A 24,380-nucleotide genomic window follows, 5' to 3' on the forward strand; every position below is an offset into this window, starting at 1 on the left:
ACCCCGCCCATCTGGCCGGGTTTCCCCAGCCACTCTGGGCGGCTTCCAACAGAAACATTAAAATACGCTAATTTGTTAAACATTAAAAGCCTCCCTAAACAGGGCTGCCTTCAGATGTCTTCTAAGACTAGCCGGTTCTAAGAAGTGCCACCCACAAGGTTTAGGTGAATCTTGAGCATCCCAGGAAGCTCACACCACCTTCACACTCCTAAATTTATATTTTTAATCCCTGGTGTTCAGTACATTGGTTCAAACTAGTAAGGTGGCAGTAAGGTGTTAACTGCATGTGATGTGACTTGAGCCTGAGTGGAACTCGCTTAAAAGATTTTTTTGAAGTCTAAAGTCTTTTTCCCACTTACCTGGGAGTAAGCCCCATTGAACTTGTTTCTGAGTTGGTAGGTTTGTTGTTAAAACAATATAGACTTACAGCAAACTTGAGTTCTCCTTGTTTACTAAACAGCTTACAGTACTCACTTGGGGTAAGTTGACTAAATAAGCTAAACTAATTTCCAAGGGTGTGGATACCACCTACAGCATATAGGCATAAACCTGTTCTCAAAGAGCAAGTTCAGCTTAGAACTGAGCTCAAAGACTAGGAAGATTCAGAAAAAGATTGTGCAACTCAGAAGATTTTTGCAGCCCAAACAAAAAAGCACAATTTGAATGAGTGTCAGAATTCTGTTTAAGCCCCCCTGCAAGAACAAGTTCCAGAACTTCCTAAATTACTTCCCTCGTTCATAAATCCACAGTTAGCAACTGAAATGGAACAAAATAAAAACAAATAAATTGCAGGATAGGTAATGTAATTAACCGCACAGTGAAGGAGTCGTGTGAATTTGCATTTGATATGTTCTTGGAACATCTGTTATGCAATAGTGACAGGTGTTTATTAATATGGATGTCTAATCACATTTCTAGGTCGCTAATGCCTCAGTAACTCATCTTTCAAATATGTATATCTTTCATTATACATTACAATCACTTATCAAAACATTTTACATTTATCTTTTGCACATGACTACTTCTGACCTATCAGGAAAATGTGCTTCTTTTGAAGGTTAATGCACTGTTTTAATTTAATCATTTGATATGACAAAATTTAATAATATAAATAAAGGGTACCATACATTAGTTCTGGTTGTGTCCATAGATCCCAGCGGCTATAGGGGTTTCCTATGCTCAGTAATTAATATTCTTGTAGGCTAGGAGCTGGGATACCGAGTTTCAAATCTTCACTTGACCATGAAGCTCATTGTGTGGGTGACCTTGGATCACCCACCTAATCTATGTCATAAGGAGGCAGAGAACCATGTATTTTACCTTGAACTCCTTAGAAGAAAGATAGGGTGTAAATGAAATTATCATCATAAGCAGCCCCAGAAACTTTAGATAGCACCACGTAGGGGTTAGTGTGACAATTGTGCACATTCATATGAAGAATGTGTACAAACCTCAAGTATCCTAAGACAATTTACTCAGTGCTCAGCCAAGATGGATAAACCCCAACTAATGCAAATTTATCTGAAATGTTTTGTATGTTGCCTGGGTAATATGCATAGCCTCCACATCAATTTTAGACTTTTCCCAGGCAATATGCAAATCCCTAGACAGAGAAAATGCACAAAATCCCCCTTGCTGTGCTGTTAGTTTAGGCACACTCTCCATGTCTTTGTGTCAATGTGCACCATTACCAGTACACATTCTCTGTTGAATTCGTGCATGCAACAAATACTTGTGCGCACAGCTGAGGCACACCCATGTGCACACACACACACACGCTGAACCCTATGAACATACAGCAATATCATAGTGCATAGTGCAGGCATAAGGTGCTTCCAAAAGATGGGTTTTTTAAAAAGTTAACTTTACTACTTGTGACTCATCAAGTTTAGGCATTATTATGGGATTCCAGGTGCTTGATAAATTCTACCCCTGCCCCCAATCTCTGCCTTGTTGGGCAAACAGCAACGGCCTACTGATTCTCTGGCAGGCGACAATCTGGTGAGTTGTGTTTAGCTTGGTGCATGACAACAAGTTGTGCAGGCAGGTTTGGTTTAGAATATAAATAATAGATGATGCTATTTGGTATGTAAAAAAAAATCAATTTAAAATAAATGTACTGTATCTGAAACAAAATATGCCAGAATTCATTTAGTGGAACTACATACAGATGGCCTCCCTGTCCTTAATAAATTATCAGGGCACAGATCCAAAGAAGTGATTTCTGCGGACAGCCTGTGCCTTGTATCATGCGGCAGTTCCCATAGCCAAAGCGGTTGGTTGCTTTTTAAAATTAGCCAACTGCTTATCTCTCCAGCTGTGGAAACCACTCTTTGTGGCTCCTTAAGTTTTAATTCAAAATCCTCATTCTCTTTAGCTTTACTCCTCGGTTACGTTCTGGGACTTTATGGCGAACCCCATTGAAAATGTAGTAAGTTCACCCTTGCTGTGCCCATAAGAACACTGGAAGGAAGGTCATCTTGACATCTCTGTGTGGGACAGAGTGCTGATTATTTCTACCTCTTACTCTGATGCCGTCAGACAACTCTGACCCCATGCACTGGCACTAGGAGTCCTGCTGCAATATGACACAGTGGAGCCAGTGCACTGCAAAAAGCATTTGATGCTCCTCTTTGGGAATTCAAATATATTTTCAATCATCCAGACCTTTTAAGGGAAAGGCAGACACGTTGTTGTTTAGTCATTTAGTCGTGTCCGACTCTTCGTGACCCCATGGACCATAGCACGCCAGGCACTCCTGTCTTGCACTGCCTCCCGCAGTTTGGTCAAACTCATGTTCGTAGCTTCAAGAACACTGTCCAACCATCCTGTCCTCTGTCGTCCCCTTCACCTAGTGCCCTCAATCTTTCCCAACATCAGGGTCTTTTCCAAGGATTCCTCTCTTCTCATGAGGTGGCCAAAGTATTGGAGCCTCAGCTTCATGATCTGTGCTTCCAGTGAGCACTCAGGGCTGATTTCCTTAAGAATGGATAGGTTTGATCTTCTTGCAGTCCATGGGACTCTCAAGAGTCTCCTCCAGCACCATAATTCAAAAGCATCAATTCTTCGGTGATCAGCCTTCTTTATGGTCCAGCTCTCACTTCCATACATCACTACTGGGGAAACCATAGCTTTAACTATACGGACCTTTGTAGGCAAGGTGATGTCTCTGCTATTTAAGATGCTGTCTAGGTTTGTCATTGCTTTTCTCCCAAGAAGCAGGCGTCTTTTAATTTCGTGACTGCTGTCACCATCTGCAGTGATCAAGGAGCCCAGGAAAGTAAAATCACTCAAGAGAGTGAATATACACACCAATGTTATCGTATTTCAATTGTCTCCCTCAATTCATGCGTGCTTTTTAATTTTAAGTCATTTTTTTATAAATTTAATAAAATAACTGTTAGAATTTAGATCTAAATTATTTTAACTGAGAAAAGAAATCTAACAAGTCATGAGGTGGAGGAAGACTTTGTCCAACAGATTATACTATATATGGTCAACTTCCAACTATAAATCACTGCATCTATTTAAAGTGTTTTAACTGCTGCTAAACATTGTGCAAAAATGTGCAACTCCCATTAGCCAATGGGAGTTGTAGTTCAGCAAACGTCTGGAGGGCCAAAAGTTATCCACTGGTGCATGAGGGGATTCCAAGAAGGACAGAAGTGTGTGTGTGTGTGTGTGTGTGTGTGTGTGTGTGTGTGTGTGTATACACACACACACACACCCAGCCACCCACAATCTGGTAAAAAAAACACCCCACACCCTGCCCCAACTAAGCCAGCCCCTTGGGGCCCAAGCATGCTCAGTGACTATGGCATGCTGACTGACTGGTGTGGGGGTAGGATGGAAAATGGAAGGAAAAAGTGGAATGGAACTGAGGCTGGAATCCTACACAGCAGCACTCCACACTGCAATATTTTGTTGCAGGTCAGTAGTTCAAAGGATAAGATATAGAGAAGGTATATTTCTCATGGACTGCAAGAAGATCAAACCTATCCATTCTGAAGGAAATCAGCCCTGAGTGCTTACTGGAAGGACAAATCATAAAGCTGAGGCTCCAATACTTTGGCCACCTCATGAGAAGAGAAGACTCCCTGGAAAAGACCCTGATGTTGGGAAAGATTGAGGGCACTAGGAGAAGGGGACGGCAGAGGACGAGATGGTTGGACAGTGTTCTCGAAGCTACGAACATGAGTTTGACCAAACTGCGGGAGGCAGTGCAAGACAGGAGCGCCTGGTGTGCTATGGTCCATGGGGTCACGAAGAGTCGGACATGACTAAACGACTAAACAACAACAACAAATATTTCTTAAGTCAGGTAGTACTACTACTACTATTAAACTAATACACATTAAGTCTGGCAGACACAGGGATCTGGAGCAATGTAGAGAACACAGTTTTTGTATTAGGGATAATTGGAGGAGGGGGAGAAATTGCTCAACAGTTCCTCTCCACTCATTATTTCCACTTCTGTTTACACATGAAAATGTTTATTCCCACTAGGATTAGAACACAGATGTTGTAAGTGACCAGTTTAAATAGCCAGCAATAACATAGATGATGTCTGGACCATTCAATATAGACACAAAACATTTTCTGTCCCTGTGAGAAACAATCAACCAAACAACTGCCTTGTGGAAAGGTCACACATTCCCCATTTTGTTTTATAGGAACAATGTTGTAATGGACAGCTGCTCTAGGGCCACCTAGGCAGAAGACTTCAATCAAATAAAAAGAGACTTTAGAGCCACTAAATTAAGAAGGAATGGGTTTCTGTCGTTGGAACACTGTTCTGCACTAACACTATCAAAATAACTCATCCAGCATCTCTCAAGTGAGGGAAACTATCCACCTATTGTATCCCCCAGCAGCCTTATAAAACAACAGCAATGCTCATCAAGGTAACAGTCCATTATCTGGATAATCTCCCCCATGATGTACAATAGCAAGGGCAAATCTGTAGTCTTCCAGCTCACATCAACACCAGCAACTTCTGGAAGGCCACAGGTTCCCCATTCCTGCTATAGAGAGCATTTTTAGATTAAATTTCCTCCCCACTTTCCTTTCTCCTCAGCTCTGTTTAAAATCATAAGGTAGAACTGATATATTTCCCAAAGAGGCAAAAATACTGGTTGTTGTTGTTGTTGTTTAGTCGTGTCCGACTCTTCGTGACCCCATGGACCATAGCACTGTGAGGAGTAACAAGTAACCGAAGGGGTTAACTGTGTACTGTGTAGCACCTGACCACTGAGGAAGATCATATTACAGAATGTGCCAGAAGTGTTTCTGTGTGTATCAGTTGGTTTCGTTTTTGCCTGGGAGACGGTCGCAAGATGTCTGCGATCTCACCAGGTTTTTTGTTATTTTCTCTTTAAAATAAACTCCAGTAGTTATTAGAACACCTTGGACTCTGTGTGTTCTTAAGAGGCTTTTTATCCAACGGCTATACAAGCTTTCGCTGTGTGAGAGAAGAAGAAGGCTCTGCTGTGTGTTTTACTGCCAGCCCGGGTCTACGAAGCAGAGACGCTAGAGAAAGCATGCCGGGCGGTAAATTAGTGGCTCCTAATTGAGTCATAAACAACTCAAAGGAGTCCTATATCCGTCACAAGCACACCGGGTGCTCCTGTCTTCCACTGCCTCCAGCAGTTTGGTCAGACTCATGTTCGTAGCTTCGAAAACACTGTCCAACCATCTCGTCCTCTGTCGTCCCCTTCTCCTTGTGCCCTCCATCTTTCCCAACATCAGGGTCTTTCCCAGGAAGTCTTCTATTCTCATGAGGTGGCCAAAGTACTGGAGCCTCAGCTTCACGATCTGTCCTTCCAGTGAGCACTCAGGGCTGATTTCCTTCAGAATGGATAGGTTTGATCTTCTTGCAGTCCATGGGACTCTCAAGAGTCTCCTCCAGCACCATAATTCAAAAGCATCAATTCTTCGGCAGTCAGCCTTCTTTACAGTCCAGCTCTCACTTCCATGCATCACTACTGGGAAAACCATAGCTTTAACTATATGGACCTTTGTTGGCAAGGTAATGTCTCTGCTTTTTAAGATGCTATCTAGGATTGTCATTGCTTTTCTCCCAAGAAGGAGGCGTCTTTTTATTTTGTGACTGCTGTCACCATCTGCAGTGATCATGGAACCCAAGAAAGTAAAATCTCTCACTGCCTCCATTTCTTCCCCTTCTATTTGCCAGGAGGTGATGGGACCAGTGGCCACGATCTTAGTTTTTTTTTTTTTTGATGTTGAGCTTCAGACCATATTTTGTGATCTCCTCTTTCACCCTCATTAAAAGGTTCTTTAATTGCTCCTCACTTGATGCCATCAAGGTTGATGTCATCAAGAATGATCTCAATACGAATCCAAGGCAGACCTTTTAACATCACAGTAATCCAAGTTTATGCACCAACTACCCTACCCATCACCTTGCCAACAAAGGTCCGTATAGTTAAAGCTATGGTTTTCCCAGTAGTGATGTATGGAAGTGAGAGTTGGACCATAAAGAAGGCTGATCGCCGAAGAATTGATGCTTTTGAATTATGGTGCTGGGGGAGACTCTTGAGAGTCCCATGGACTGCAAGAAGATCAAACCTATCCATTCTTAAGGAAATCAGCCCTGAGTGCTCCCTGGAAGGACGGATCGTGAAGCTGAGGCTCCAATACTTTGGCCACCTCATGAGAAGAGAGGAATCCTTGGAAAAGACCCTGATGTTGGGAAAGATTGAGGGCACTAGGAGAAGGGGACGACAGAGGACAAGATGGTTGGACAGTGTTCTCGAAGCTACGAACATGAGTTTGACCAAACTGCGGGAGGCAGTGCAAGACAGGAGTGCCTGGCGTGCTATGGTCCATGGGGTCACGAAGAGTCGGACACGACTAAACGACTAAACAACAACACCCTACCGGTGCTAAAGAAACTAAAATTGACCAATTCTATGAAGACCTATGAAGAGATGGTTGGACAGTGTTCTCGAAGCTACGAACATGAGTTTGACCAAATTGCGGGAGGCAGTGCAAGACAGGAGTGCCTGGCGTGCTATGGTCCATGGGGTCACGAAGAGTCGGACACGACTAAACAACAACAACAACAACAACATGAAGACCTTCTAGAAATGACACCAAATAAAATATATTGAAAAGATCAGCAAATTTAGGAAGTAAGCTACTTTGGAAACACTTGGGCATACTATAATCATGTACTGTTAAACACAGCCTTTGCCTAGCATTAAAAATGAAAGCACTAAAAGAAATGAGAGAGAAATGTAGGCACTGATTGTATTGTTAATTGGCTACTCTCTTTGTTCATGTACTTGATTCATCTGTAGTACATCAAACATCTCCTGACAACACCTGACATCCCTAGTGGCATAGTTTTGTTTGGAAGCGAAGGTCAAACCAGTATATTTACATAAGTGAACCTAAGCAAATTGACATTCTCAATCCTGTTTATCATGATGCAAACCAAATAATCCCTTGTTCTATTTACTTGTTTACTTTGCTTTGTACATAACAATTATTTCAATTATGCATGTTAAACTGAGATCATGAATAGAAATAGAAAGTAGGAAATTAGCTTAGGGTGTCCCCACACCAGCTTAGCAGGTTTTGTGGTTGGGCATCAGATGTTTCACCAACAACACCTGTTTCAACTCATGAAAGATTTAACACAAGAGGGAGGTTAGGATACTTTCAAGAATGGAGAACCAGGGGTTTAATTTCATACCACAATTAGACCCATCTTCAAACATATGAAGAACAGACAGAATGCAATATAGACCTCTTCCATTTCACTTTATCCAGAGGAGAACCTACCTGAATAGGTTAGAACAGAACCAAAGGTGAAACAGAGAAAGAACTGCTTTTTGAAACATTAATAATAAATAAAGAAAGAGGGAGGGATAGCTCTTCACTAATATTTATAAAATAGTAGTGCAGCAAAACAAATGCAATTCCTCTGCAATGTAAAAAGGACAAGCAAAGGAAGTCCAACAAGAAATTCCAGAATAAGTTTGCCAATTGAAATAATAAAATAATAGAATTGTATAATTGAAAGAGACCCTGAGAGTCATCTCCTGCAATGCCCCTGCAAGCCAGGGTACATTCTGAGCTTTGGCGTGCCTGATCTTCCTACAACTGTAGGCTACTTTGTGATTTCTACTTTCTTCCATTTCTTACACATTCCCTTATTTCTTCTCAGCTCATCTATATGCTCTTTATGCAGGCACACCATTTTTCTTAGGTGTCTCTCACTTTTCTTTCTTGTTGGAATTGTCTGCATTTGTGCATTCAATATTTCACCTTTAAGAAACTTCCATCCATCTCAGACTCCCTTCTCTTTGATTATTTCTGACAATGGGACCTCACCCAGTAGTTCAGTAAGTTTCCTTTCTGAAATCAGTCTTCTTAAAGTCTAGAGTGCATGCCTGGCTGTACTTAATTTTCCCTTGCCTGTGTATAATGAATCCCAAGAGGACGTGATCACTTCCTCCCAAGATTCCCTGTACTTCCACTTTGTAGATTAGTTTCTCCTTGATAGGTGAGGACCAGGTCCAAGAGAGATTACCCCCTTGTTGCTTCTTCCACATTCTGCGAAATGAGGAAGGCAATTGAGGAATTTGTTGGACCTTACATTCTTGCAGTGTGTGTCCCAACAGATAATCAGGGTATTTTAAGTCCCCTATGACTACTATATCTTTCCTTTTTGAATGTTTTGTAATCTTGCACCACTCAGATTGGGGTGGTGTACAGCAGTATAAAGGCTCGTTTCAACTATATTTTTAATTTCCCCAATAACCATGCAGGTTATAGCTTCACGAGGGAAGACTTTGACTTCTTTGTTTTGGTTTATAGCTCTAAAAATAAATAAATCCAAGTATACAAAGTGTGCATTAAACTAATGCATTTTCTCAATCCTGTGTGATCCAGATGGTACCTCCACTAGGAAATTCTCTGCTTGCTTCGTTTGATACCTGCTGCTTTTGGAATTCCACTCTTCAAGACTGCACCCCCCAACACTACTCTACCATCTGCCTTCACCATTGATATGCTTGTACACTTTTAACAAATATGGTTCTGTTTATTTTACTGAGAATAATCCATATGGCTTATGCAGAATAAAGTGAACAAGCTTTTATTTTCTTGGTCCAGCTAACTTATGAAAGTCTTGATTGTAAATTCACAATTTACAAGAACAGTATATTACTAAGTTAATTGCACAATTCTCATTGACATCAATGGAACTTTTTAACCAATTTAGCTGGATCCGACCTCTTATGTCCAAATAAAAGGTTATGTTTATATATTTCTTCATTGATTGGGAGTACTTGATTTACCTTACAACCTTACCTTGTTGTAAGGACCTGTTAATATGGATCCGAGAGAACAGGTAGTAAAAGTTTTTGCAAGGCATTTATTTAATCCTATGGATGAGAGGCCAGGAGGGATGCGGGTGGCGCTGTGGTCTAAACCACTGATGGGAAAGTCAGCAGTTCGAATCCCCGCGACGGGGTGAGCTCCCGTTGCTCAGTCGCTGCTCCTGCCCACCTAGCAGTTCGAAAGCACACCACTGCAAGTAGATAAATAGGTACCGCTCCGGTGGGAAAGTAAATGGTGCTTCCGTGCGCTGCTCTGGTTTCACCAGAAGCGGCTTAGTCATGCTGGCCACATGACCCGGAAAAACTATCTGTGAACAAATGTTGGCTCCCTCAGTCAGTAAAGCGAGATGAGCACTGCAACCCCAGAGTCGTTCACAACTGGACTTAACTGTCAGGGGTCCTTTACCTTTTTTATGAGAGGCCAGTGAAAGTCGATGTATGCTTGGTAAAATGAACAGTGGCTGTGAACTGCACTCCATTTCATTTCTAAGTCTGTTTTCCTTAACACCAGTTACAGGTGGTAGAACCAGTAGCAGGGAGATTCAAAAGCTTCCTGTGCCAAAGGGTTTTTGAGGAAGGATCCCGATACTATTGTTTTGAAGTGCAAATTTCAAAATATAATGGCAGATAAGGGTGGGATTTTGTTTGTTTTAAACAAGAGCTTATTTTAAGTTTGCACAACGGAAGAACTGAGATGTTACACCACAACAAGGATACTACTTCTCAAACAAAGCAGAACGGACTGTAACATCTTAAAAATCTTGTTTGTTTGGAAATTCTCTTGGAGTGGTACTTAAGACAGTTCAAATGGCAAATGGACTATTTATGAGTGATCCAGAGATTCCTGTACCTGTGCCCAACTGATTTCACCCACCAGTTTCCTTAATTTGTCTGTTTCCCCCCCCTTTTTGGTACTACTTTAGAAACTGGTCTAGAGAAGATCCCCCTACTTTTGAGAATAGTCTTGTTTGAGTGACGTAGGAGGCTGCCTTTGGAAGGGGGTCATGAAAGTCCTTATATATATGGGAGAGCTCCCATTTATTTCCATAAAAGCCAATCTACAACATTTCAGCCAACATGTATGCTTATCAGCCAAGCCAAACATAATGTTTCACAATACTGTATAGATATGTCCTTGGATTCACAGCATCCTTACCATTATGTGTTACGAAGCAAGTTCGGGATATAGCCTTAAACACTGAGCTGCAGTGATCCGGGAAAAGTGGGATTTCCCTGTGCAGCTGTATCTCTGTCTCGTAGTCTCTATCAATAGTTTCAATTTCCAGCCAGAATATAATTACTCTTTTAGTTTTCCTTAGGTCTTTAACTAATCTTTTTTATCCAAAAGGTGATTAAATGGTAATAAAATGCCTGCAAAGATGTAGTTTGTGGAAATGGATACTAGGTGCACTCTGATCAGTAGACCCAACCCTGATAGCATTATGGAAAATTTCAATATTTGAGACATAAGTACAGAAACACAAAGGCTGCATCTACACCACCATTTAAATTCATAAAACATTCCCAGAGAACACTGGGAATTGTTGTTCTCTAGAGGGATGTGACTCTGCTCCCTCTCCATATCATCATATCCATGATTCTTTGATGAAGCTGTGACATTCAAAGTAGTAAAACCATGTAAATTTCTAGCATAGATAGGCCCAAAGTTCATAGTGAAGAACAAATGCTGTACACATTCAAGAACTTTTCTGTTTTTATCGTGAGTAATTTCATAACCACAGGACTTCATTCCCATTAGGTCACTTCACTGTTTAACAGTGCTAAAAGGATCAACCAGAGAAAATAACCTCAAGTAAAGGAAAACAAAAAGGACAAAGATAAACATCACTCTTTCTCCCCTAAAGGCAAGCACAGTATGATGGTTTAAACGGCTTGGCATTTCAGTATTTCACACTGAATACTTCAATTTTCAGTTTTATTAGTTGTGACACTCACTTGTCATCTGTCATTATAAACTCTTTTGTGTTTTCCACTCTGAACGTGACAATTGCTTTTAGCTCTATGTATGTATGTATTTTAAATCCTGCATAATTACCTTGTGAAGTCTGTCATCTCCATCATAATCACACACATCCGTTTAGCCAGAACGATGATGTCATTGCTGGTATCATCCCATATTTCAATCTCTGCATCAAGTTTACTCTTGACTTTCTTAAAGTCAGCCACTTGCTCAGCTATCTTTTCTTTCTCTGCCTCTGGCAACTGAGTCATCTTTGCCTGCAAGGTAAGATAATTTGATTTGCAAAACATCTGCCTTTGTCAGAGGGTGTCCTTTCTTTGTGGATGCAAATGGACATTAACAAATGACTGCTCTGAATAAGATGTCATTCTGAAACAACAGCTGAGATCTGATCCCTGCATCTTTGGGCTATGCAAATGTCCAAGGATTGGCTGGTCCCGCACTGGGTACTTTGAAAAGTCAAAACTTGCACCACTGTGTGTGTTCTGTGCACAGATTGTAATAAATAAACATGTCACACCCAGGGCCCCTTTTAGTGGGACAGGCCACCCAGTAACAGAGATAAAGGGCAGTTTAAATGTAAGGTCGCCATTCAGACTGAAGAAACTTCACCACGCAGCAATAGAGAAAAGTATAGCTTTTGGGTAGCCATACATTACAGAACAACCACTCAGATTGGCTCATTTAGAACAAAGAACTACCAGTTGGTGAAGGCAAGGCCCATTCTGTTTACCATTTATGAACTTCATCTCCTTCTTGGAAGAGATTAACCCCAAACCAAATATGAGAGATTCGGCATTGCTCCATATTGGAATAGCTCATCCCACCCATATATGGCGTATCTGGGGTTACAGTGACCCAGTGAGTTGCAAAGGATGTACCTCTGTCCCAGATCCTCTATCCTGCATCCTTTGGGCAAGTCGCCAAGGCCTTTTCCTATGCGAGCTCACGTCCAGCGCCCAGCTGTCACAGCCAAAGCCTAGGTCAGGGGTCCGCAGACTACGGCCCCCGGGCCGGATGCAGCCCAATTGGCCTCCCAATCCGGCCCGCGACAACCCCCGCGACGATCTTCAAAATCGGAAAAAAAATCGCCGAAAATCCTTTGTGCGCATGCGTATGGGCCTCTCCCGACCCAGAAGAGGTCATTTCCGGTGCACTTCCGGGTCGGGGGAGGCCCATACGCATGCGCACAAGCGATTTTCGGGGTTTTTTTCCCCGACCGCGTGCGTGTGCGCATGCGCACGGGCGCGCACTCCCCCGCCCTCCGGCCCGCTGCACGCGCACTCCCCTGCCCTCCAGCCCGCCGCGCGGTCGGCGCGGTGGGCACCAGCCCGAAGCCCGGTAAGTCTGGGGACCCCTGGCCTAGGTGCTTCCCAGCATAGGTGCTTTCCCAACACAGATACAATTAGGTATTGGCAAACATTAGAAAGCAATATAATACATAAGGAACATTCCATCAATGCATGGGGTATCAATAGCATACAACAATTAGTAATATAGATGGCAATACATTCCCAATAAGCACATTGGGGTCTGCCAGGTTATTTATGCTGAAACGGAAAAAAAGACATTTCACAGCCTTAGCGCGGCCCATAGCCCACTTCCTATGCAACAGGCTTCTGCGCCAAGAACATCCTTATCAAAGTTCCAGGCATTTCGCCAGTTTGGACACAGGAACAGGGCAGCTCGGCCTATTCCGTTGTCAGGAACATTCTCTGACCAGGTGGCTTCATGCAAACATAGGCATTGCTGACTGTCATAGGATAGGGACAGCATCTCAGTAGGGCAAAAGATAGAAAATAAGATTTATCAGAAAGGCAAAATGGCTAATATTCCTGAGAAGCATAGGCCCGTTTCTCCTACCCCGTAGCCTATGCCCACTCACTACATTAGTATAGCACTTTCCTCTTCCCCAAAGGAATTAATAGCAACTATTTACCTATATAAAGGTAAAGGGACCCCTGACCATTAGGTCCAGTCGTGACCGACTCTGGGGTTGCGGCGCTTATCTCGCGTTATTGGCCGAGGGAGCCAGCGTACAGCTTCCAGGTCATGTGGCCAGCATGACAAAGCTGCTTCTGATGAACCAGCGCAGCACACGGAAACACCATTTACCTTTCCACTGTAGTAGTGCCTATTTATCTACTTGCATTTTGACGTCCTTTCAAACTGCTAGGTTGGCATGAGCTGGGTCTGAGCAACGGGAGCTCACCCCGTCACGGGGATTTGAACTGCCGGCCTTCTGATCAGCAAGCCCTAGGCTCTGTGGTTTAACCCACAGCGCCACCCGCGTCCCTATTTATCTATATAGAAGGAAGTAAAGAAATGTCCTCAGGGAAAATCATCACAGTGAGGGAGAAATACCATCCCTGATGAAAGGCAAGTGTTGTTGATTGATACTGGGGGATGTATCAGTTGCAAAGGTGGATACTGCTCTTCGGTATCACGACAATTTAAAATTACTGATATCGTCATACTCATTGTGATCCAAGCATATTCTTAATTTAAATATGTTCATATATTACTGTATTGTGTAGTTTGGGCCATTTGTTTTGACTCCATCATCTTACCCAGGATAACTCATTGTTAAGCTGCTTGTATACATATATAAGGACGTGGGTGGCACTGTGGGTTAAACCACAGAGCCTAGGGCTTGCCGATCAGAAGGTCGGCGGTTCAAAACCCTGCGACGGGGTGAACTTCCATTGCTTGGTCCCTGCTCCTGCCAACCTAGCAGTTTGAAAGCACACAGTGCAAGTAGATAAATAGGTACTGCTCCGGTGGGAAGGTAAACGGCCTTTGCGTGTGCTGCTCTGGTTCTCTAGAAGCGGCTTAGTACTGCTGGCCACATGACCCAGAAGCTGTCTGCGAACAAACGCCGGCTCCCTCGGCCTATAGAGCGAGATAAGCGCCGCCACCCCAGAGTCGTCCGCGGCTGGACCTAACGGTCAGGGGTCCCTTTACCTTTATACATATATAGTACAAATACATGTATACTGACAACATAATACAAAATTTAAAAAATCCTTCCAGTAGCACCTTAGAGATTTTTTATTTGGTTTTGACTATGTCAGACCAACCCGGCTACCTACCTGTAACTAGAACTTCATACAAAAGGAGGATAAAGTACCAGGTATTTTATTTTGGTGTATGTGTGTGTGTGTTTGTTTTGTGGAATGCTCCCCATCCCTTCAATATGAAAGGCTCATCATACAATCTTTCTAGAATAGACAAGGGAATGATTAGCTGAATACTCCTGGCCCTCCACTTACTACTTTCTGTGGGTTACCTGCCAGCACAGACCACCCCTTGCTGTCATTTGGTGCCCACTGTCTGTAGTGGTATTCCTAGAGCGGCTGCCAACCACTTCCTCCTCCTTTGGGCTAGCAGGAGGTGGTGGTGAGGTTTCAGCAGGCAAACAGCTGGCACCTCCTGGATTCCAGTTGTTTCGCAACCATACCAAGTGCTGACACCAGGCCTGGGTGCTGCAGTGACTAGATCAGATCCACAGTCTCTACAGTAACTGACAAGCAGAATTACCTGAATTCAGATGCACTTGAAGCATATAACTTCTATAAAGGAAAAAAAAATCAGTTTCTCTCCTGAAGGCATGAAATATGGATAAACTGTTTAGTCATTTTCAAGGCCCATGTTCTATTCCTCCTTCTATTTACATGCTTTAATTTCCAGGAATTGTCTAGAAGCATGTATTTAGCGTTTGTTTTAATGATGCCCAGCCTCTTTCCAGCTGTCAATGATTATGCCATCTGCCTTGCCAAAAGGCGCTCTGAATAAATGCTTGAGGAGAAGAGGAACTGCTCTGGTATTGGAATAGAAATCTGCTAATATGTGAATGGTTATCTATATCTGTAGATATATATTCCTAAACTAATCTGACATGTTTAGAAATATGTATCTACAGATTTAGATAACCATTCACTTGGTCACCACAAGGAACATTTTTTAAAAAAAAAACTAAAGAGAAAAAAAGAAATGTGTAAGAATAACACAACTGAAAACAACCCTTTTCCTACTGTGCTTTTCACTTTCAGAATGAGAGGACAGCTCACGTGGATTGAAACATAAAACATTTTTAGACTGAACTGTGACTAAATTCTAGTTACATTGGATAAATTATTTTAAACCATGCAGATCATGGAGAAGAGAATATAGCCTCCCTTCAGTTTTAGAATTCCATCCAACTGCATGAGAAAATATTGATTACCTCATACATTGGGGAACCTTTTTAGGGTTCTTGATCTTTCCTGGCACTACAAGGTAGTGAAACATTCCAAATCTTAACAGAGGACATATTTAGAAGCAAGTTTCTCCAGGTCATTCATTCTATCTTCCTTAGTAGCACAGTGCCAGGCTGCTCATAAATCATACAGAATAATCAGCCTGTAGGCATTGATCTCTATGGGAATATTCTATGATGGCCAAGGACTTTTCATATTTAAGGGGAACAATATTTAAAAGTATTCAGCTGAAACAGAAACCAAAGCAGACTTATGGATGCATTCAACTAAATTTTAAAATTCAAACCAGAAGTGCAGTTCTCTCTCTTACTTTACATGCTTGAAAGGCTCCTTCTCCTCTTTTCCTTGCTGCCTTTTAATAATGCAAAATGCATGATGTAATAATATTGTGTTGCTAGTGTCCCTGCCTCTATATCACTTTGCTGTTTGCTTACTGGCCAGAGAAACTTAAGTCACATAGAAATAGCCTCCTGATACTGTCTGAGACCATTTGTCCATCTTGTACAGTATTATCTTCACTGATTGACTGTAGCTCTCCGGAGTTTGAGACAGGAGACATTCCCCAGTTCTGCCTGGAGATTCCAGGACCTAAAACTGGGACTTTTTGCATTGAAAGCATCTGCTGTACTACTGAGGTACAAACCCTCCCAATCAATGACATGTTTTGCATTACTAAACGAAACCAGGTAGTGCCACTGTTTGGAGCAAAAGCCATGTCTGACACACATCAAGTAAGTACAGTGGTACCTCGGGTTACAAACACCTCAGGTTACAAACACTTCGGGTTACAGACTCCGCTAACCTGGTAGTAGTACCTCGGGTTAAGAACTTTGCCTCAGGATGAGAACAGATTGCATGGCAGCGGCAGCAGGAGGCCCCATTAGCTAGTGGTACCTCAGGTTAAGAACCGTTTCAGGTTAAGAACAGACCTCCGGAACGAATTAAGTTCGTAACCAGAGGTACCACTGTATTATAATAGGTGAAGTGGGGGGATATTCCACAGGCAAACGAAGGGAAACAGATGGTTCTTCACTTAACTTGGAGTGTTGCACTTGCGTGGATCTCTCACATATTTGGGTAGGTGGCAGTAGTTACCCTTTAAGCAATAGATTTCACCTTCATAAACTGCCACAAAGAACGTGTGTGTGTTACAATAAATAGCAATGGCTAAATAGAGCTACAATGGCCAACCTATCTTTTTCAGGTAGGTTGTTACCTTGTACTGTGGCATCAACACAGTGGCCAGTCTCTCCTTTTAGTAGGTTGCATCAGGAGGAGGTCACAATGGCCAACTACTACTGCATAATGAAAGAGCAGCAATGCCAAGGGTCTCTCTGCCTGAAGGAGACAAGTTGGCCATTCTGGTGACCTTCTGATACCACCTGCCTGAAGATGAGTGGCTGGCCATTGTGACCTCCTTCTGATGTCACTTGCCTGAAGGAGTGAGGCTGAAAAGGAGAGTTTATCCATTGTGACCTAATCCAGAGCCAGCCCACCCATCAGGCAGTGTGAAGCACCTGCCTCAGGCTGCATATGCACAAGAGGAGGCACCCTGCCTGTCCCATCACTTCCAGCACATGGAGTTGCTATTCATCTTCCCTTCCCCTTGAGTGAAAAGGTAAGTGGCAAAACCTTCTTTTGGCCACCCTTCTTGTCAAGTTCCATGAGAGAGGGCATTCTGGCATGTGATAGAAATGGGGAGGGGCAGCACATTCCCATTTCACATCACCTCTGCCTAATACTGATGCTGCCTGCCAGAAGACTGACTGTACCATGTACTTCATGTTGATGCTGCCCATCTTTAGGAGAGAGAATGTGGTCCATGTACCCTACTGCAACTCCTGCTCATCTGACAAAAAGAGACTAAAAGACAACCCATCATGCCCACATGTTGCCAGCCACTTTCCTAAAAAAGGTACCCATCACATTCCAGACCAGACTGCTTCACTGTTTTCCTCCCATATGGAAATTTTGCCTCTTCAAAGGCAGGGGCAGCAGTTCACCAATGCATTGTTAGAGCTCAGGTGACTGCCCTCTTAACACCTGATTGTGTTATGTCTTAACACCTCTCTATGTCTACCTGTGGGTGAATAGAGTTACATGGCTTGAGGATGAGAAAGCACCAGAGAACCAACCTGAGAAAGGTTGCAGTTATTTCCCCAGGAGAACAATGGGATCCTAAAACTAAAGTAGAAGATGGAAACTAGATTTAAAGAAAACTAAAACATGCAGCAATTCTAAATGAGGATCCTAGGTAGAATTCTGCCTGATGACTGCTGCAAAAGGCAAAAAGCAACAACATCAAGCAACAGAAAGTGATAATGGACACCTTGGTTTGATCTCCCTTGTAATAGAAAAGCTGAGATGAGGTCATTAAAATAAATCTGTGCTTTGGGATAATTGTTTACTGCATTAATAAATGTTAAAAGAAAAGCAACTACTTCAAATTGTGAGCTTGCTACATCCATTGCATAAAGAAGGTTTTTACATTTCATATGGCTTGCTATTTAAAAGGGATGTTTTGGAAAATAAGATTATTCATTCTCCCTATTACAAATTTTACCTTAAAGATTCAAATTACTAATGATCACAACCTCTCATATGACAGTATTTCATAGTATAGAGTGCATTACCCAACCCAGTAGAGAGGAAAACAGAATCTATTCAAGAAAATGCCTTTTTATGAGACAAGTTAAAATGCACAAATCTTTAAGAGACTGATTGATAGCCCTTCACACATCGACCTAACCAGTTGTCTTAAACAAAAGGCCAGAGGTTGATCAGTACTAGTGTTGCTCTTTGCTTTTCCATCAGGCTTGTCTGCAATGGGAGTTATTACAGGACTTCTGAGGTAGTGTCACCCTGAAAAATCTTGAGTTTTCACATGACCATTATAAAATAATATTTGTTTGGGATACAGGTAGAGCCAGTGGTTAAAAACTCAGCATCCAAGTTTCCTTTAATTAGAATCTACTACTCAAACATTCCAGCACACCTTGATCCTATTTGCTACTCCTTGCTTAGAGGAGTAGCTCCTTGCTTAGAGGAGTAGTTTTTAATAATAAACGATTATGTAATGCCTAAATAATTTTTCAGAATCCATTTTAAAATGACATACTTTCAGGCATACAATTTCTGGCTACTATTCTATTAGAAATTGGACAACTTCTCAATCTTCATCCCCATTATAAAATCCATTCAGATTACAGGACAGTAAAATAAGTTTAGATTTTGTGTGAGACATTAAGGATATGCATAACAGATGGTTAATTAACATTATAGCAATTTCACTTCACTGAAAAACAAATTCCTGAATATTTTTGTGTCTGCCAACCAACAGGCTGTGAACTTAGACTGAATTTTAAATACATAATCAAATTAATCTGACATCAGTCCATCCTGAGGCTGTGGAGCCTTATAGAGGTATTGTTCCTCATTCAAGAGAATAACAGAGGAAGAGGATATTCACTGACGTCCAGCGCCGAGGGCCTTCTGGCGGTTCCCTCACTGCAAGATGTGAGGTTACAGGGAACCAGGCAGAGGGCCTTCTAAGTAGTGGCACCTGCCCTGTGGAACGCCCTCCCACCAGATGTCAAGGAAATAAACAACTATCCGACTTTTAAAAGACATCTGAAGGCAGCCCTGTTTAGGGAAGTTTTTTTACTGTTTGATGTTTTATTCTGTTTTTAGTCCTCTGTTGGGAGCCGCCCAGAGTGGCTGGGGAAACCCAGCCAGATGGGTGGGGTATAATCATCATCATCATCATCATCCGGCTGCAATCCTGTACCCACTGAGGAGATAATCAATCCCAAGATCTGCCAGGATGAGTAAGTTCGGATCCAATGGATCCCCAAGCTCAGGTGGGGCTACACTGGCATAAGCCCCAAGCCCAGCTCAGCCAGAGTAAAAGTTATCATACCAACTCATCTGGAGCTGAAGGTACTTTTTACCTTTTATGATTCCTAGAAATGGTAATTAATGAATAATAAAAGTTGATTATATGTTGATATTTCTTTTGTTTCATTTACTAACCCTAAGAATTTGGTTGGGGTCAATGACAACTTTATAAGATTATCAAGGGCTCAATGAACTCAGAATGTTGGGACAATTTGATTTAAATTTTTAAAAAAACAGCAAAAAGAATTATGGGAAAGTGTGTGTGTGTGTATTTTGCTGGCTTCTCACTTCAGTTTCCTTATCCAGAACCCACACAGCCTTGCTAAACTATTTCCACTGTGAATTTATTTTTAAGTATTACTGAACACAAAAGTGAACAAAAGAAAATCCTTCTCAAATGGCCCTTCTCCAAAAGGACATATAAAATAAATCATGATTCTGGTGCAGAGACATGTGGGGGTCAAAGCAGCCTGTTAAATTCAAGCGTAGCAGAGCTGTTTGGAGACTACAATGCATCTGCAAATGCATTTTCATAAGCGAAAAGATATGGAGGCAAGGAGGTTGAAGGGCAAGCAGGAGCTATTGTGAAATCATGTCAGGCATCTTCTGCATAACAATCATATCACTGCAAGAGTTCTCAACGTTACATAAACAGCTTGTCTGTGAATCCAATTTTATATGTAAAATATAAAATATCTGCTTGGTTCTCACTGCCAAAACAAAAATACAAACCCTATGCCTTCTCACCTATTCATCTGCTTTTCCATTTGAATTCAGTCTCTTAATCCAACTCCTGAGTTTTGGATACACTGCTGGGCTTAGTGTCACATTAAGGTCCAGTGTACTATGAGATCACTTCACTACATTAAATATCTTAGGTGCTTGATCAGTTAATACCATTCCTCACCATAACTACAAAGTAGAGGGTTGAGTGGCGAAGATAAATGCACAAGTTAAGACCATTGTAGCTTTAAAATGGCTCAGTTTGATATTGCATAGAGTTTTGCATGCTTACTCTATTGTTTTACTGTACTGTAAATGTTTGTGTTTTCTGGAATGACCCACCGCACCATTGTCTAAAAACCACCAAGATTCCACATTTACCATTTAATGCACAGTTCAAGAATTCCCTGCAATCCATCCTAATGCATAGTAAACTATGAAATTTGCTTCAACGGGTGATGGTCCAATGGTGATGGCCACCAACTTGGATAACTTAAAAAGACAAATTTAATAAATAAAAAAATTAAATTTAAATTAAATCATATAAAATTGAAGGGGAATTTTTAAAAATACAAATTAATGGAGGACAAGGATGGCTATGTTCTACCTCCACGGGCATAGGCATTAGGCCTCTGGATACCAGGTGTGGGTAATCTCAGGTGGACCGAGTGCGGTTGTGCTCATGCCCTGCTTGTGGGTTATCCCATCAGCATCAGACATCACACTCCTGAGGGAACAAGATACTGGACTAGATGGGTCATTGGCTTGATCCAGGAGGGCTGTTGTTATGTTCCTGTGCCGCTATTGCCATGTTTTGCCACAATTTGTATTTTCCCCAAGAAGAGACATTTCCATATGGGAGCTTGAGCACACATGTACAATGAATGATGCAGTCCTAATGGGAGTGGCATGGCATAATTCAGCAATAACAGTAGGCAGTGAGTACCATATACAGACAGTTGGCAACAGGAAGGGAAGCAGCAGAACTTTTCCTAGGCAAATTGTCAGCCTCCAGAGCTAAACCCAAATCTGAAACCACAGTCACTCTGCAACCTACCTCACAATGTGGTTGTGAGCATAAAATGGGGAAGGAGGAGGAGAATTATGTTCACCACCTTGGGCTCCTTTGTGGAAAAGTGGGATATAAATTCAATTAATGAACAAATCCTGTCAGCATCCCTTCCTGCCTATTTTCATACAGTGGGAATAATTGTGGCTAGCAATCACAAACTACACATATAAAACAATCCACAGTTCTACCAAATCATAAATTAGGATAAAAACCAAGACCACAATAACAATCACAGGCAGCCACATTAAAATATCAAAACATCAGAAAGCAGAAGTAATTCAGCCTTTTTAAGCAACCACATCCTAGCCAGCTTCCGAAAACAGTACAGTGTAAGGGCCTACCATACAGCATGTAACCTTCAGACATGGACCAAGCACAATGGAATTTCACCCATTTTTCCAAATTATTCCACATGGAAACTATTTTAAGGAAATCCCTTATTTATTTGAAACCTCCAAAGGTAATAATTTTAAGGCACAATTCAGACCAAATTGGGCAGCAATGGTACCTTAATTGCCAAGTGTTTTGTTTAGTTATTCTTGTAGGGAATCATCGTGTTATGTATTCAGTTGCCTGTGTTTGCCTGAACTTGAGTCTGAACTAAGGATTCTGGGCCCGATACATATCTAATCACAGAATGTTTCAGGATTTGGGCTGTAGCCATTGGTCCTTAAACTCTAAGTTATGATTCAAAGCTTGGGAGTTTAGACACTGTTGTGTATTGAATAGCAGGCACAACACAGGAGCAGAGTAGCCAGGAAGGAGTTAAGGCTAGGAGTGACTGTTTTAATTAGTTTCACCTGGAGTTTGTAGGCTGGCCCAGTTGGCTGCATATATATAGGAGTAGGCTGGGAGTTGGTCTTTCTCTTTTACTTGTCTGCTGTGAATAAAGAGATTGTTGCAACCCCATTGCCTGGACTTATATGCAACAGACACATTGAGAGTGGGAGTGGCCCAGGCCTTCAGAAAAGTATATAAGCAGTTGCCTTGCCCCAGTTGTCCAGTTCTTTCAGTTCAATAAAACTTATTGGTGTTATCACTGTGTCTTGCTTCATGGGAACCCACCTACACTTCACATAATTTCACACAATATGTTTTAAGAACGCTGGAAAGTCACAGTTAAACCATGGGGAATTAGCTGATTTAAAATATTTGCACTTGGCCCAGTCTTATTCAACATCTTTATCAAAGACTTGGATGATGGGCTTGAGGCATAGCTGCCAAGTTTTCCCTTTTCTCGCGAGGAAGCCTATTCAGCATAAGGGAAAATCCCTTTAAAAAAGGGATAACTTGGCAGCTATGGCTTGAGGGCATCCTGAGCAAGTTTGCAGACGACACCAAATTGGGAGGGGTGGCTAATACCCCAGAGGACAGGATCACACTTCAAAATGACCTTAATAGATTAGACAACTGGGCCAAAGCAAACGATGAATTTTAACAAGGAGAAATGTAAAGTACTACACTTGGGCAAAAGAAATGAAAGGCACAAATACAGGATGGGAGACACCTGGCTTGAGAGCAGTACATGTGAAAAGGATCTAGGAGTCTTGGTAGACCACAAACTTGACATGAGTCAACAGTGTGATGCAGCAGCTAAAAAAGCCAATGCAATTCTGGGCTTCATCAATAGGAGTATAGCATCTAGATCAAGGGAAGTAATAGTACCACTGTATTCTGCTCTGGTCAGACCTCAGCTGGAGTACTGTGTCCAGTTCTGGGCACCACAGTTCAAGAAGGATACAGACAAGCTGGAACGTGTCCAGAAGAGGGCAACCAAAATGGTCAAAGGCCTGGAAACGATGCCTTATGAGGAACGGCTTAGGGAGCTGGGTATGTTTAGCCTGGAGAAGAGAAGGTTAAGGGGTGATATGATAGCCATGTTCAAATATATAAAAGGATGTCATATAGAGGAGGGAGAAAGATTGTTTTCTGCTGCTCCAGAGAAGCGGACATGGAGCAATGGATTCAAACTACAAGAAAGAAGCTTCCACCTAAACATTAGGAAGAACTTCCTGACAGTAAGAGCTGTTCGGCAGTGGAATTTGCTGCCAAGAAGTGTGGTGGAGTCTCCTTTGGAGGTCTTTAAGCAGAGGCTTGACAGGCATATGTCAAGAATGCTTTGATGGTGTTTCCTGCTTGGCAGGGGGTTGGACTGGATGGCCCTTGTGGTCTCTTCCAACTCTATGATTCTATGAATATTGATACATTCCCCCCCAAAAAGTCTAACATAATAAATTGAAGAAAGAGTAGGTATAATCACTTATGCCCTGGTTATCTGCATTCATTCTATACAGAGACTGCATGGAGGTTGCCAACATGCTGTTACTATTGGACACCATTGTGGAAGCATGGTGAAGATTCTATTCCTCTGAACATTCACCTGGGCAGAAGAGGACTTTGCTCCTGTAGACTGTGTAGAAGACAGTTGTTGATCAGGACAGGTGCTTTGGATAGCTGCCAAAGCATAGTGCAAAAGGGCACCAGCCATTTGGCATCTGTACAGCAGCCATCTGGCCAGTTTGGATGTTTATCCAACTTTATGTCATTCCTCGCAAAGAGAAAATAGTACTTGTGCAGCAGCAGGTGAGCTTATCCCAATGAGTGGTAATTCTCAAGATGGTACGTACAGGTTCCTAGGAGAGCATATATATCTCAGATTATGGCTGGCTGGGTTGCTCGCCTTCTATAAAATTGCTATTGCAATCTGAGAAGATTTTGCCATTTTATTGCTAGAAAGGCACTGCAACTTAAAAGCAAAAAAGGGGGGTTGCTACTTTGACTGGTACCGTTCCTACTGGTTGTTTCAGTTTCTGAAAATTTAGTGAATGATAGGGTAGCAAACTGTCTCTTGTATATTAACTAAGGTGCATCCCATAATAACAGGAGTTAATATTATTAAAATAATGTCCCCAGAGACTTTTTTTAAATAAAAGGAATTGTGGTATCTACATTGTACACAAGTTTAGACGTGTGTGTGTGTGTGTGTGTGAGAGAGAGAGAGAGAGAGAGAGAGAGAGAGAGAGAGAGAGAGAGAGAGAGAGAGAGAGAGAGAGAGAGAGAGAGTTTTCCAGGATGCA

At 42.0% G+C, this 24,380-nt stretch overlaps 1 protein-coding gene and 1 long non-coding RNA gene across 2 annotated transcripts in view; one reads left to right on the top strand and one right to left on the bottom strand.

The window, feature by feature from the left end:
• The window catches only part of LOC148685611 (uncharacterized), a 170,900-nt gene extending 160,162 nt beyond the window's left edge, over positions 1-10,738 (top strand). Inside the window, exon 5 of the long non-coding RNA XR_015949979.1 lies at positions 8,923-10,738. This is a non-coding gene — a long non-coding RNA (uncharacterized LOC148685611). The remainder of the gene's footprint in view (positions 1-8,922) is intronic.
• Positions 1-24,380, bottom strand: part of CTNNA3 (catenin alpha 3) — a 544,761-nt gene that overhangs the window by 31,403 nt on the left and 488,978 nt on the right. Inside the window, exon 15 of the mRNA XM_035137674.3 lies at positions 11,428-11,609. Within this exon, the coding sequence (XP_034993565.3) occupies positions 11,428-11,609 (182 nt within the window). The remainder of the gene's footprint in view (positions 1-11,427; positions 11,610-24,380) is intronic.

Source organism: Zootoca vivipara, chromosome 5 (genome assembly GCF_965207765.1).
Source record: "Zootoca vivipara chromosome 5, rZooViv2.hap1.1, whole genome shotgun sequence".
NCBI lineage: Eukaryota > Metazoa > Chordata > Lepidosauria > Squamata > Lacertidae > Zootoca > Zootoca vivipara.